Below are 13,925 nucleotides of genomic sequence, written 5' to 3'. Positions count from 1 at the left end.
AGTTACCAAATTCTGAGATCCCTAAAGTTTAACTATCTACATGTTTCGTTTGATCCATTACTTTTGGGACACCCTGTATACATATTTATGTATTACAAAAAATAAATAAATACAAACCGAACACAAAGCGAAACAAATACAAGTAAACAAAATATATATAAATTGCATTTTTTATTAAAGTTCTGGTTACTTAGTAACTAAAAAGTCCTTTTCAGGGAATTTTTGAATATACAATTCTGTGAAACAAATCTGAATTCATTGCAGATTTTTTCCCGGTATCACTTCAATACAACATAATTTATAATTCAATGGTAATACATAGATACCTACTGTGACTTTAGTATAAATTAATCAATTGCAAAATAAATTAAGAACTAAAACGAAAAATATTAATATTTTTCAATTTTCATTATAACTTCGATAAGGGTTAAAACCCATCGATACACCAATATTTGTTTACCTTGTCTGCAGTATTCTATTTAATTTCCTATTTTTATGACTCCCAAGGTTATATCCTATGTTACTGAAATCAAATCTTGATGACATTGTGGTAGATTTAAAAATTGATTGAAACATAAAAAACTTGAATGTTTCAATGTTGTACTTTTTTATGCCTTAAACGTTCATTTGTCAATTTTATTTAAAATTTTTTTTTATACCTATAGGAAGTTAGCAGCTACTGGCAAGTCTTTTTCAGTTTTCTTTTTTTAATTTTGATAGCCATCTACCCCCAAGTCCCTACAATAACATTTGGGGAAAGACCCAAATGCAAAAAGGGGAGAGAGACAATAAAACATGGAGAATTATTATCCTGGTGGAAGCCATATCATGGGTGGAGATTTGAAACATAATAAAAAGGATTGCACACGCAGTATTATATACATGGTACGCACTTGCGATTCTATATCAATTATATTTTATTGCCATTTTAATAGGAAAACCGGGCCAAGGTAATGGCTTCAACATCGTTCGTTGTCGGTGGTGCTCGATGGTAGAATTATAAAGAAGGAGTAAGGAAAATAAATTATGCCTAACTGTGATGTTGTATTTTTATTTGTTTGTATTTAAGTACCGGAAATCTTGTTACAGCGAGAATTTCCTTATAGATTTATTTATGTTAATGATGATGATGTAAAAGAAAAAGAAATGCAAGCAAATGTTTAAGAAAACTTATAACTTGAATAATGTGTATACCCTAATTTAGGGTATTTAAGGTTGAAATACAAAAAAATGTTGATGTTTTTTAGGAGAAGAAAATTAAACAAAAAAAGACGTATTTTGAGTTTTTACCAACAACACATTTGAGTTTAAAGGTGTAAGTAAATTGTAAGAACTCGTACTTGCTCTTATGTTGAAAGTTGCTCGAATTTTCAAGCTTTTTTTGAAAAATTTTATGAAACAGTTACCGATAATTTAATTTTTACGGAATTTCATAAGAAATGTAAAACAAAATAAAAGTTGTTTGAAAGATTTTGACCCCAAACTGAAGTATGCCACATTTAATTTCTTCTATAAAAAAGAAATTAAATAAAAAAATATATAAATCCTTTAAAAATTAATTTTTTATTAATACCATTTTTCTTAAATTTTTTTCAAAAGAAAAAAAAAACAAGTTCGCATGCCATTTTTGAAAATAAATCAAAACTTGAAAACGATAAAAAAAAATCATCAGCCTGTTTTCAAAAAAATTGTTTTTTTCAAACACACAATATTTTGAAATAATTAAACTTTTCCATTTTGGTCCATCAAAAGCTGGGATTCAGGATATAACTAATTTTAATTGTTATCTCCACTAACGTTCAATTTATTCACTCTCCACTATATTTAAAGTCGCCATTAAAAATTGAAAATCTGAATAGCATATGAATTTTAAACTTACACATTTTAAATGGCGATTTTAAGTTCAATGGACTGTGAATAAACTAGGCCTAAATCAATTTTAAGAAAGAGGGTACTGTTGATAAATAAAGTATTAATGTGAATCGGTTATTTGTATACCTCTCACTCAAGAAATCTGCTGCTGCCTTTTTGAAGGAGTTAAGTTGGAAACTGCAGTGTTTCATATATATGTATGAGTATGTAGGTTATTTCAAAGAGCTAAAAATTGTATTCGTTATTACTCCTCACATAAAAACAAGGAGACTAATCAATAACTAGGGCTGTAAAAGTAACGACAAAATGAGTACCCGCATGTATACGTTACTTTTGATACTAGTACCCGCATCAATAATATCGTTACTCGTTACTTTCGTATGTTTCGCATTTTTCGCATATTTCGTATGTTTCGGGTGTTTCGCATGTTTCGTTACTTTCGTTACTTTCGCATGCTTCGTGTGTTTCGTACATTTCGTATATTTCATGTCTTTGATGCGTTTGGTATGTTTGGTATTTTAAGTATGTTTCGTACATTGGTATAAGGGTGTTAATTTTTTTTTTTTTTTGAAAAAAACCAAAAACAATTTCTATAATCTAAGCTACATTTTAAGGTCATAAACATTAAAATTAGTTGCGGCATTCTCATGTAATAAGAGTTGAAAGGTAGCTATATTGAATTTTTTTCATTTTTGTTTTTAATCAAACGTGGAAACTTTTTTGATTTTTTTCCAAATTTTTAGACAAAACTTGGGTAATTTTTTGTTTATATTCTTTCAGTAATCTTATCACAATTCTTTAGAGACCTTTATTTCAAAAGTGCAACGCGCAGATCTCGAAATATTAACACTTCAATACAACCATGTCGAACAATTTTTCATTTATTTTTTCTATTGAGAGTGATTTTCAAACCTCGTTTTCTCTGCTTTTTTTTGTGTTGAAAATTTTGCACCGAAAATAAACTAATTTTTTGAAAAACCAAAAAACTTTTGTACATTCTTAAGCTAAATATCAACTATTAACACAAAGGCCATAAACAGATTGGTTGCGTCGTGGTGATGAAGTGATGATACCGATATCGAACCGATACGAGATGCGATAAATGCTGTTCAATTCAGAATGTTCTACCGAAGGGAACCGCAAACGAATACGTAAAAAGCGTACTCAGTTTTAGGGAAAATTGCGGAACGCAAATTATCCTCATTCCCGAACACGCCCATGTTTCGTTTCCTCCCGGTCCAAACTTAAAAATTGTCATTGCAGCCAACCTAAAATAAAAAACCATTCAATCATTTCATTCAGTCAAATTCATTCCATATTCTCATTCAAAGTTGTCGTCACTCATGTCAGACACCACCTCACCACACACAAGCAAGAAAGTAGTACCTACTTGAAATCAAAAGAAAAAAAAACAAAAACTTAAAACCACGAATAAAACCAAAATTGTAATTATTTGTTTGAATCAAACTAAAGAATAAAATAAATTAAACAAATCAAACAAAGGAAAAGAAAAATTCTTTTTATTAATTACAAAAGGAGAAAACAGAATACAAGTACGGCTATGCCCCAACAGATGCAGTGTACCATTTTGTTTTTGTTTCACATTTCGTATACCTATCCAAATTGGTATTCTAATTGGAATGTATCTACACTACACTCAAACACACTTTCACATATCTCACTCCCACATGTCCATAAAAAACAGGTACGAAAGAGAAAGAAACTGAATTCTTATTTACCCCTTTTGATATACATACACAAAAACAGAACAACAAAATCGTAAAATACATAAATGATGATACCGAACCGATACGAGATGCGAAATAATGCGCACACGACAAATGCAGTGTACCATTTTGTTTTCGTTTCGCATTTCGTATATCCAATCCAAATTGGTATTGGAATTGGAGTATCGTCGTTACTCGTATGTTCCGTATTTTTCGTATGTTTCGCACATTTCGCACGTTTCGTATGTTTCGCATGTTTCGTTACTTGTTCAGTACCAGTAACGAAACATACGAGTAACGAAATTATTTGGGCAGTAACGTTTCGTTACTCGTTACTGAAGTGAATACCCGCATTTAAGTAACGAATACATACGGTTTCCTACAGCTCTATCAATAACGATTGAGACCTAGAGAATTACACCGACTTGTTTAAAATTAATTTACAAAAAAATAAGATCTTAGAAATTGGGTTCTTGAATTATTTTGTGCCATCATTTTTTTGTTTTTCGAATTTAATTAATTAATGAAAAAATTCTTACCTGTATTGGCAACTTCACAGGGCAGCACTATTGTATCACTAGCAACAAATTTAAATGTTTCCGAACGAGAAATGAACATTGGTTCATGTTTGCTTCCCATTAAACTGCTGTTAGCTGTTACACCACCTGAAAATGAAAAAGGATAATTTATATATTAATTTATTATTATTAATTTTTCTTACATTTATTTTTTTGTTTTGTTTATTTTTGGCATTTTGAATAAAAAATTTCAAGGCTAATGTTTTTAAATCCTAAGTGAACTTTAGTTATATGTACATAGGTGGACTAGTGTAAATGTAAGTCAGAGGAATTAAATCACAATCTACAAGTAGAGTCCTTTAAAAATTAGTAAATTTATTTTTTTTTTGTTATTTTTATAAAAAAAAATGCTATGAATCCTTTTTTTTTAATTGTAATTAAATAGTCCATCACATTTTCTTTAAAAATAAAAAATTCGTATATATATTTCGTTTATTTGTATTGCTGGATTAAATACTTATAATTCTTATTTTACAAAAAGGTAAAATAAAAAAATTCGTATTTAAAAAAATTGTAATAATAAAAATGAAAATAAAATTTACGTATACATGTAGGCGGCTTATACACACAAGTATAGGTATTCAAATCCACTTGCAAGTCAATTTGTATCCCTTCTCTTCTTCTCTGTTATCCTCGCTTCAAATTTTTCTGGTTAAAAGTACAAATTATTTCCACACGAGAAAGTGCATTTCACTCTGTAAAGCACCTCTCCTCCAAAAATATTCCGAATTCCAAACTTTATATGTATGTCACACACCTACACACACATAATCCTTTGCATTATGCAACATCAAAATATTCCAATGGCATCCATCCATAAACATCTGCATATAGCCACCCACATAGTTGCCCGCTTAATTTTTAGAATCCTTTCATATATTCGGATACCAAATTGTGTGCATCGTAAAAAGGTTGTTATTACCTACCTTCTAGCGTCTCCAGGTATTTTTGTCTTCTTTGAAAATTTTATCAAAAAAAAAAAAAATAACACGAGTTCATTTATCTCATCCCAGCAAAAATAAAATTTAAAATTACATTTAACTTAAAATTACGTGCACACTCCTGGATAAAACCTTGAAGCTTCCTTTCTACTCCATTCAGCAATAAACAGAATATACACAGTCTATCCTGCTGCTGTCTCATCGTCCTTAATCACAAAATTGCATTGGTAAGCCAAAATAATCTTAAATATGTACGTCGTCTCAGACTCTATCTCTTGTCTTTGAGTATATACAAGAATTTTCATCAACATGTAAATATAAAGAACAAAAGAGAGAGAGTCCCAAAGCCATCATCGACATTCGGTTTTCATCCTCCTGAGGGAGCTTTCTTCATGTCCAGACTATTATCTAGACTCTGAAGTGTCTCGATTTCTTGTCTGATATTTATGGATTCAAGAGTTGCCCTGTGCACTTCTGCTGGAATGATTTTCTGTAAAATGGCTAAAGGCGAATGCATTGTTTTTGGGTCATCGAAACAAACCCAATAGAGAGATACTTAATTGTATGTCCATTGGGATGGACCAACGCTCATGCAATAGAGTATTATACAGTAGTGTGTAGAAAATGTTTGTTCAATTTTACTTTAACTTTGTTTCAAAAAAGTTACTCTTTTGAGAAGTGGAACAATTTGCCCAAGTTATTAAGTTAAATTCCATCGTTACTCTTACTCTTACTCTTACTCTTACTCTTACTCTTACTCTTACTCTTACTCTTACTCTTACTCTTACTCTTACTCTTACTCTTACTCTTACTCTTACTCTTACTCTTACTCTTACTCTTACTCTTACTCTTACTCTTACTCTTACTCTTACTCTTACTCTTACTCTTACTCTTACTCTTACTCTTACTCTTACTCTTACTCTTACTCTTACTCTTACTCTTACTCTTACTCTTACTCTTACTCTTACTCTTACTCTTACTCTTACTCTTACTCTTACTCTTACTCTTACTCTTACTCTTACTCTTACTCTTACTCTTACTCTTACTCTTACTCTTACTCTTACTCTTACTCTTACTCTTACTCTTACTCTTACTCTTACTCTTACTCTTACTCTTACTCTTACTCTTACTCTTACTCTTACTCTTACTCTTACTCTTACTCTTACTCTTACTCTTACTCTTACTCTTACTCTTACTCTTACTCTTACTCTTACTCTTACTCTTACTCTTACTCTTACTCTTACTCTTACTCTTACTCTTACTCTTACTCTTACTCTTACTCTTACTCTTACTCTTACTCTTACTCTTACTCTTACTCTTACTCTTACTCTTACTCTTACTCTTACTCTTACTCTTACTCTTACTCTTACTCTTACTCTTACTCTTACTCTTACTCTTACTCTTACTCTTACTCTTACTCTTACTCTTACTCTTACTCTTACTCTTACTCTTACTCTTACTCTTACTCTTACTCTTACTCTTACTCTTACTCTTACTCTTACTCTTACTCTTACTCTTACTCTTACTCTTACTCTTACTCTTACTCTTACTCTTACTCTTACTCTTACTCTTACTCTTACTCTTACTCTTACTCTTACTCTTACTCTTACTCTTACTCTTACTCTTACTCTTACTCTTACTCTTACTCTTACTCTTACTCTTACTCATACTCTTGAAAAAAATGATCCATTAACTACAGGAGCTTGGTGTTTTAAAACCCAACAGTAAATAAAAATAAATACACATCATTGTAAAACCTAGCACGTTCAAAAGCATATGAATTTATGTAATGGTAATGTAAATTGAAGGAGAATGTATCGTATCTTCTATGATTTGGAACCCAAAATATGAATATATTTGTATTTACACGTTGCATGCCTTAGGCCACAGAAGCCATGATCAACGATTCTTTCAGACCTAATTAGAATTTCCCCAAGCTACAACTATCTATACAAATTCTAACCTCCATCCTTATGCATATATTGGACCGTCAGGATTATTTTCTGACAACTAAGGTATAAGATTCTATGACAAAGGTTGAGAAGGTATGAGTTTGAGGAAATAAGAAAATTGTGTGTGGACTTAAATCAACACCCGAGCTGTCTGATGAGCCATCATGTTAAAATTAAATTTTCATTTCCCGACAGACAACGGGACGAATATCCTTATAACCAACCCTCTAGCAAGCAGCACACAAGTGCAATCCTTTGATATGCAAAATTGTTAGAAATAAGGAAATTTCAACTGTCAATCCTTGTGAAGCTGAACATTGTTCAAGATATAACCTTTTGTTTTTTGAGGAGACACATTGATATAAAGCAACCCAAACCAAACCAGATGAGACTATTGAGTTGCAATTTTCCAGCTAGCCTTTCTTCTGTTTATTGTTCGATGACTACTCTACGATGGGACAGTTGATCATTTTGAACACCAAACCTCTAAATCTGTTTCTGTTTATTAGAAATTGTTTTTTCCATACAATTCTTTGGACTAGGTATGGTATAGAAATGCCACAAGTACTTTGGATATAAAATTACCATTCGTTATTTGATGGGGTTTTTGTGCAAAGTTTTTGGGGGGCTCCTATATGTGGAGTCGTGTTTTGAGTGGGCAAAAGGACAACAAATTTACTGGTGACTAGTTTTGAGATAAATTGAATGGGTTCTGAAATCGAAAGTTTTTTTTTGAAATAAAAGGGTATGGCATATTCAATATTTAAAGTTAAGTAAATACACCATACCAACATATTCACTTTTCATTTACTGAAAGATTGAATTTTTAATTGGAACCGAAGCAGTAAAAGCCACCAATATGAACTTTTAATTGATTCAAAAAATAGCTTTGTGTACGACACTGACGTACATTGTACGTAGCGTAGGTAGTAGATACCTGTGTGTACCGGAAACATTAATAAAATAGCTTCACTTTTGCGTTTCAACCTATTAAACAGGTATGCGAAAAATTTTTATAACATGCACGACTATTTTTTGAATATGAAAATAAATACATTTTTTTTTTTAATTTGGCAGAAGATGTATCATTGAAAGCGTCTTGTTACGTCAAATTTTATTAAATATGGAACCTTCTAGAAACAAAAGTCATGTGCAGTTTTTGTTTCTACAGTGGGTCGGCAAATGCTTTTGAGTTCAATATTTCGAAATTTAGTGGACGAGTTTTTAAGTTTTTTTTTCGAATGTGTTCTTATCATTTTTCCAAAAAATTAATTTCGTAAAATTTGTAATTTTAAAGATAAAGCTTTCGAAACTTAAAAAAACTTTTTCCATTTCTATAGATATTTTAACTAAAAAAAAATGATTTTAGTAAGATTTTAACAATTTTAGCCACCCTTTTAGAAAATTTTAAAATAAAACATAAAATTTAAATAATAAGATAAAATCTTATCTGTTTCAAAGATATTTCAAGGCCAAACAAAAATAGTATTTAAGTTCTTGTGGAAAGCCTGCTATCCAGACCCCTTTTAACAAACGAAAAAAATTAACGATCACAAAATACAAATAGTTTTATATCCTAAAACTTAAAATTCGAGAGAAAAGTAAAAAAAAATGTTAACTAAATAACTTTCTAATTTAAAAAATCAAAATCTTGTTCCAAACTGTTCAAACATCTTTCAGATTTTCGTTTCTTTAATTATTTGTATGAAGAATTTCATATCTAAATTCAAAATCCAAAACTTGTTCCAATGCAAAATCACTCAAATCGAAATGTTTCAAGTAAATGATTAATTCAAAAGTGTTCAAATCTTAGCATTTTAAGCATTCAAAGGCTATTTTTAACAACTTTTTAAAATTCAATTTTCGAAAAAAATTGTTTACATAGGTCAAAAACGGTTTTTTTGCCTTATGACCCCTGTTTTTGAATATTTTTCAAAAAAAAAAAAAAATTAAATATTCCGGAACAAATCGGGAGCAACGTGGAACAACTTTCAAAAATTATAATTTAAAAAAAAAGGGGGTAACTTCACACACTCGCCTCAAGGTATTTTCCCAAAATAACAGATCAAAGCATCATGGTTTTCTTAAGGAATACAGAAAAGGCCCAATAAAATTCTGGAACCCAATTGTTATTAATATGAATAAGATCCCATCTATATTGCTGTTCTCTCTTACTTCTTTTTGTAAAATTCACACATTTGTTTAAAAATTTATTGAAACAAAAAACGAAAAATGAAAATTCTTTAATCAACTTGACAGCTATTTAGGCTTCATTTAATAATCTCAATTTGAGTAGCTCAAGTAAAAACAAACCGATTTACACCAAAAACAAATTTAACTCAATCTGCTTCGCATAAAGAGGAAATTCTTTTCACAAACAAAAGGTAAAAAAAAATAAAAATAAAAAAAATATATACAAATCGTTAGCATCCGTTTTACAAAGGCCCAATTTACCCTTTTATCCACGAATACACAATTCATTATCAATAAACACTTATCGAGCCTTTCAAAAAATCCAACCCACACACCACCATACCAAAGGCAACAAAACAAAAGTACAAAAAAAAAAAACTATAAAACAAAAACAATTTCATCTTAAAGAAAAAAAAAAATCAACAAGAATTGGTATATACAACCTAAGAACAATCGACCATCATTAAAGGCAACGCGAAAATTGAGGTAAAAGAACCCGAAAATATAAAACGATATCGCTCTTTTATTCGTGCGTAAAAAAGGACTTGTGTCCTACGATGTATATACGAGTAGCTTTACTTTCTTTTTACAACACAAGGAGAGACGATCAATAGAAATTGAAAGTTCCCTCTCTCAAGCTTCTTCTTCGATTTTGATTATTGAAAAGGATGTTACCCGACTTCCGTTTCCGTATGCCCTTATTTCTGTGTTGTTTTCGTTGTTGTTCGACTCAATGGGTTTGATATAAAACAATCTAAATAAATAAATACAAAAAAAAAAAAAAAAAAACACGAACAGAAGGATTACAAAAGAAACTTTTTCGGATATTTTCCAAATTTCCACTCATATCCATTCAATGGGTGGGTGTTTGTTTCAAAAAAAGGCTTGTCTATAAATAAATATGAGCTCAGGCGCTAACTTATAGGGCCCGTTGCAAAATGCTTCCAAAACTTGTCAAATTGAAAAAAATTTACTAACGCAGTTGTCACATTCACTACCAAAAGTTGTCTATTTACCACCGCAGTTGTATTATTGACTTTTAAAATGTATCGTATTATCTACCAAATGTTGTCATATGGACTACCAAAAGCTGTTATATTATTGACTACCAAAAGTTTTGATATTGACTACCGAATTATCTTGAACAGAGTGGAAATACTGGGTTAACTTTATTTCTGCTATATTTAACATTATTTCTGGTATATTTAAATAATTTCTGGTATATTTAACTATATTATGATTAAATATACCAGAGGTAAAGTTTTAAAATTTTTTAAACTTTTCAACTATATCCAGCACGTTGCATTAATGGCAAATTGTCCCTTCAAGTGGTCCAACCTCAGAAAACTTGCTCTAATGTTAAAGTTTTGTATTGAACAAAATGAGGGAAAATTTAATATTTTTAAGAAATTTCATGAGTAGTGAAAAAAAACAAAATCTCTTTTTATAATTGACTAAACACCGTTTTAAATGATCTTTTACACAAAACCAAGTATGCCATTTGATTTCTTGTCTAAAAAAGAATTTTTAGAAAAAAAAATTAGAAAATCGTTAGAGTCGTTTTTTAACAAAATAATTTTTTATATATAAAAATTTCCTAACATTTTTCAAAAAAAAAAATGGTAAGTCATTTAAAAGAAATAATAATAATTAATTAACACATAAAATTTCAAAATTATTCAATAACCTGTTTTCAAAAAATAGATTTTTCAACAAAAAAAAAAATTAAAATTTTTTTTTTTAAATTCAAAAATGGTTTTTTTGAAAATTTTCTAAAATTTTAATATTAATTTTACCTAAACGCTTTTGTATAAAAATGTTCGTTGAAATCGGGTTAATCTTTCAGAGATATTCAGAAAACAAAAAAAAACTTTCTACGGCAGGAACCGTTAATAACGTAACAAAAAATATTTTTTTTATTTCAAAAGTTGGCTCTTATATGTTATACCACACACAAAAATTTTAATCAAAAACGTTAGAGCCGATTTTGAAAAAAAGTAGTTTTTCTATTTTCATTTCTATTTTCTTAATATGATGTCTCATGGTTATCTCTCGAGTTTGATTTTTTTTTTTACTAATCCTAAACTTGCCCTATAGATAGACTATAGTAGGTACCTACAGTGGTGGCAAAATAATTAAAAACGTTCTCCTTTCTTTACAAAATGTTTTATTTTTCTTACTTTAAATACAAAATATTTAACAAATTTTTAGCAAACACGAGTGATGACATAATCCTTGTAACATTTTAGGAAAATAATTTTAGAATTTATCCAACAAAAGAAAAATATGACAAGAAATCTATAATATAGTCCAATTTTGTGTGGAAATATAATTGGAAACACTGAGGAAAAATTATGTGAATTAAAAAAACATGGTGAATTAATTAAACGTACAATTAATAAAAAGGACTATCGCCAACTAATTTCTATAAGCTGGTTTATATCGCAAGTAAAAAACGAAACTTTGAGGTTACAAACACTATAGTTTAGTAGGTACTGACGTATGCTTGCCCCATATGATATAGCTTTCCTTAAAAAAAAGCAGGTGCTTGCCGCTAACTATTTTCAAATCAGAGATTTCGTTTTGATGAGACAGCCCTACTAGCAATTTTGCTTCTATAATGTTTTACAGAAGCAACAGTAACATCTGTAAGGCCTTATTGCAGTAAATTTTTTTTGTCATGGGTTGCATTCCTGGTGGCTTCTTGGCAATGTTGTTGCCGCATTGAACTTCTTAAAATGTGGTAATTGAAATCAGTATAAGCTTATACGGTCAATCTGAAGGCCTGTTCCAGAGCTTACTACAACAACTAGCTACATCAACTATATCAGCGACCATGAAAATCAATAGTTGAGTCCGATTGAAAAAAGTGCTTCGAGAGGTCCAACAGACCGCACCAATAAATGTTGAAAGTCGTTGATATAGTTGATGTAACAAAAGTATAAAGCTGTGAAATAGGCCTGTGGTTGATCTTAGATCGCCTACTTTTAAGAAATTTCATTGACTGGTGGTTTCAGCTCTTCTTTTAAAGACTTCTGTTTTCCCGGTAACTAAATTGTTTTGAACTTTTATTAAAACGCAAGTAACGATTTCTTCAGGGCTCTAAGTATCATTGATCCGCCAATGGATGAGTGTATTCATTTGTAAGTTTCCGATACAAATAAAGGCTAATAAACACTTTGTATCGTTTAAATTTGAGTATACGTATATTTTCACACGATATATGTAAATTACAGAACACAGTATACACCACCACCATATTCTACAGATACCGTCTTGTTTTTGTGTGTTTTTTTTTGAAGGCCTATCTTTCATCGTGGTTGTTAAATCAACGAGAGGTAGGTTTATATCTTGAAGTTGTATTCTAATGCGAAGAATGTGTTCGACTAGAAATTGAATAGGTAGTACCTAATATAATTTCATCTTATACAAAATATTTGAATACGAGGTGGTTTGGTAAAGTATAGAGCTCTATAGTCGATAGAGTATAAGATTAACTTCCATATTGAATTTAGATGAAGTTTGATTGTGAAAAAAACTAACATGTCTAAGTTTCGTTTGATACTGAAAGTATGTAGGTAATACCTGTAAAGGTACCCTACCTATTTTCCAACCATTTGAACACAGTTATGTAGTGTATTTATTTGCTCTGGTAAAGGGTACCTAACCTTGCTAGTAAAATGTTGATTCCTTCTGGTCTTGTATAATCCCATTGGATCAAAGTTCCGTTTTTTGTTTGTTTTTTTTTTTTTTTTTTTTTTTGCAAAAAAAGTATAAATAGCTAGTTGCAATTTGAAAAGTAAACCCTGCGGAAAAGCAATTTTTATTATTTCCGGTTTTATTTTCAGTGTTTGTCTATGTTCTTGGCAGCAACAAAAAATATAGAAAAAAAAGAAACCATACATAGAACTGAATTTAAATTCCTCGTAAAATTGAGTGTGAAATGTCAAAGGTGTCGACATCCACTATGAGGGTGGTAAAAAGATTTAATGTTGGGTCGCTCAGCTGCTATTTTATACAGTACATATAGCTGTCTTCATACCTACATACATACACATGACCTACAAAGTTGTTATCCGGAAATGTTTTCTGAGTATTTTGATAATTTTTTGAGGTAAACTTGTGATAAAAGGGATGTTTGAGTGAATGTTAAAAAAAAAAAAAAAAATAAAAAAATAAAAAGAAAAGTATGCGGCAACAATGTTCGCCGACGGATGCACTTGAGGTATGGCATGTTAGAGAAATATGAACTTTGCTGTTCTGGAATTTTCAAATGTAGTTTAGAGTAAACATTATACAAAACTATATACATATAGAAGAGAAAGATAGAAAAAGCTTTCAAAAAAGGACAACAACAAGTTTAAAATGCTTCCGGACGGAGAGGAAGTGGTTTATTATATATTTTTTTTATTTTTTATTTGTGTGTTTCACTTAGCGAAGGAAATGACTGAATGAATTCTTTAGAAAATAAGTACGTGTATTTGCATGTTTAAAGTTAGTAAAGTATGGTTAGCCACAAATGTGGTAACACAGAGATTGCAAAAGTGTTATACCTGTATACAAATCCTCATATCTAATATTTAAACAGGTGCAAGAATATATAATTGCAAATCACTTGTTGGTTTAAAAATGAATATGAATTTGGAAAAATAAACATTAAAT

At 30.1% G+C, this 13,925-nt stretch overlaps 1 protein-coding gene across 2 annotated transcripts in view; it reads right to left on the bottom strand.

Moving 5' to 3' along the window:
* The window catches only part of LOC129915307 (immunoglobulin superfamily member 10), a 454,480-nt gene that overhangs the window by 130,482 nt on the left and 310,073 nt on the right, over positions 1-13,925 (bottom strand). For both annotated transcript variants that reach the window (XM_055994794.1, XM_055994795.1), the window contains exon 4: positions 4,139-4,264. In XM_055994794.1, the coding sequence (XP_055850769.1) occupies positions 4,139-4,264 (126 nt within the window). The remainder of the gene's footprint in view (positions 1-4,138; positions 4,265-13,925) is intronic.

Source organism: Episyrphus balteatus, chromosome 3, assembly GCF_945859705.1.
Source record: "Episyrphus balteatus chromosome 3, idEpiBalt1.1, whole genome shotgun sequence".
NCBI classification, from domain to species: Eukaryota; Metazoa; Arthropoda; class Insecta; order Diptera; family Syrphidae; genus Episyrphus; species Episyrphus balteatus.
This window is presented reverse-complemented; position numbering and strand designations above follow the sequence as displayed.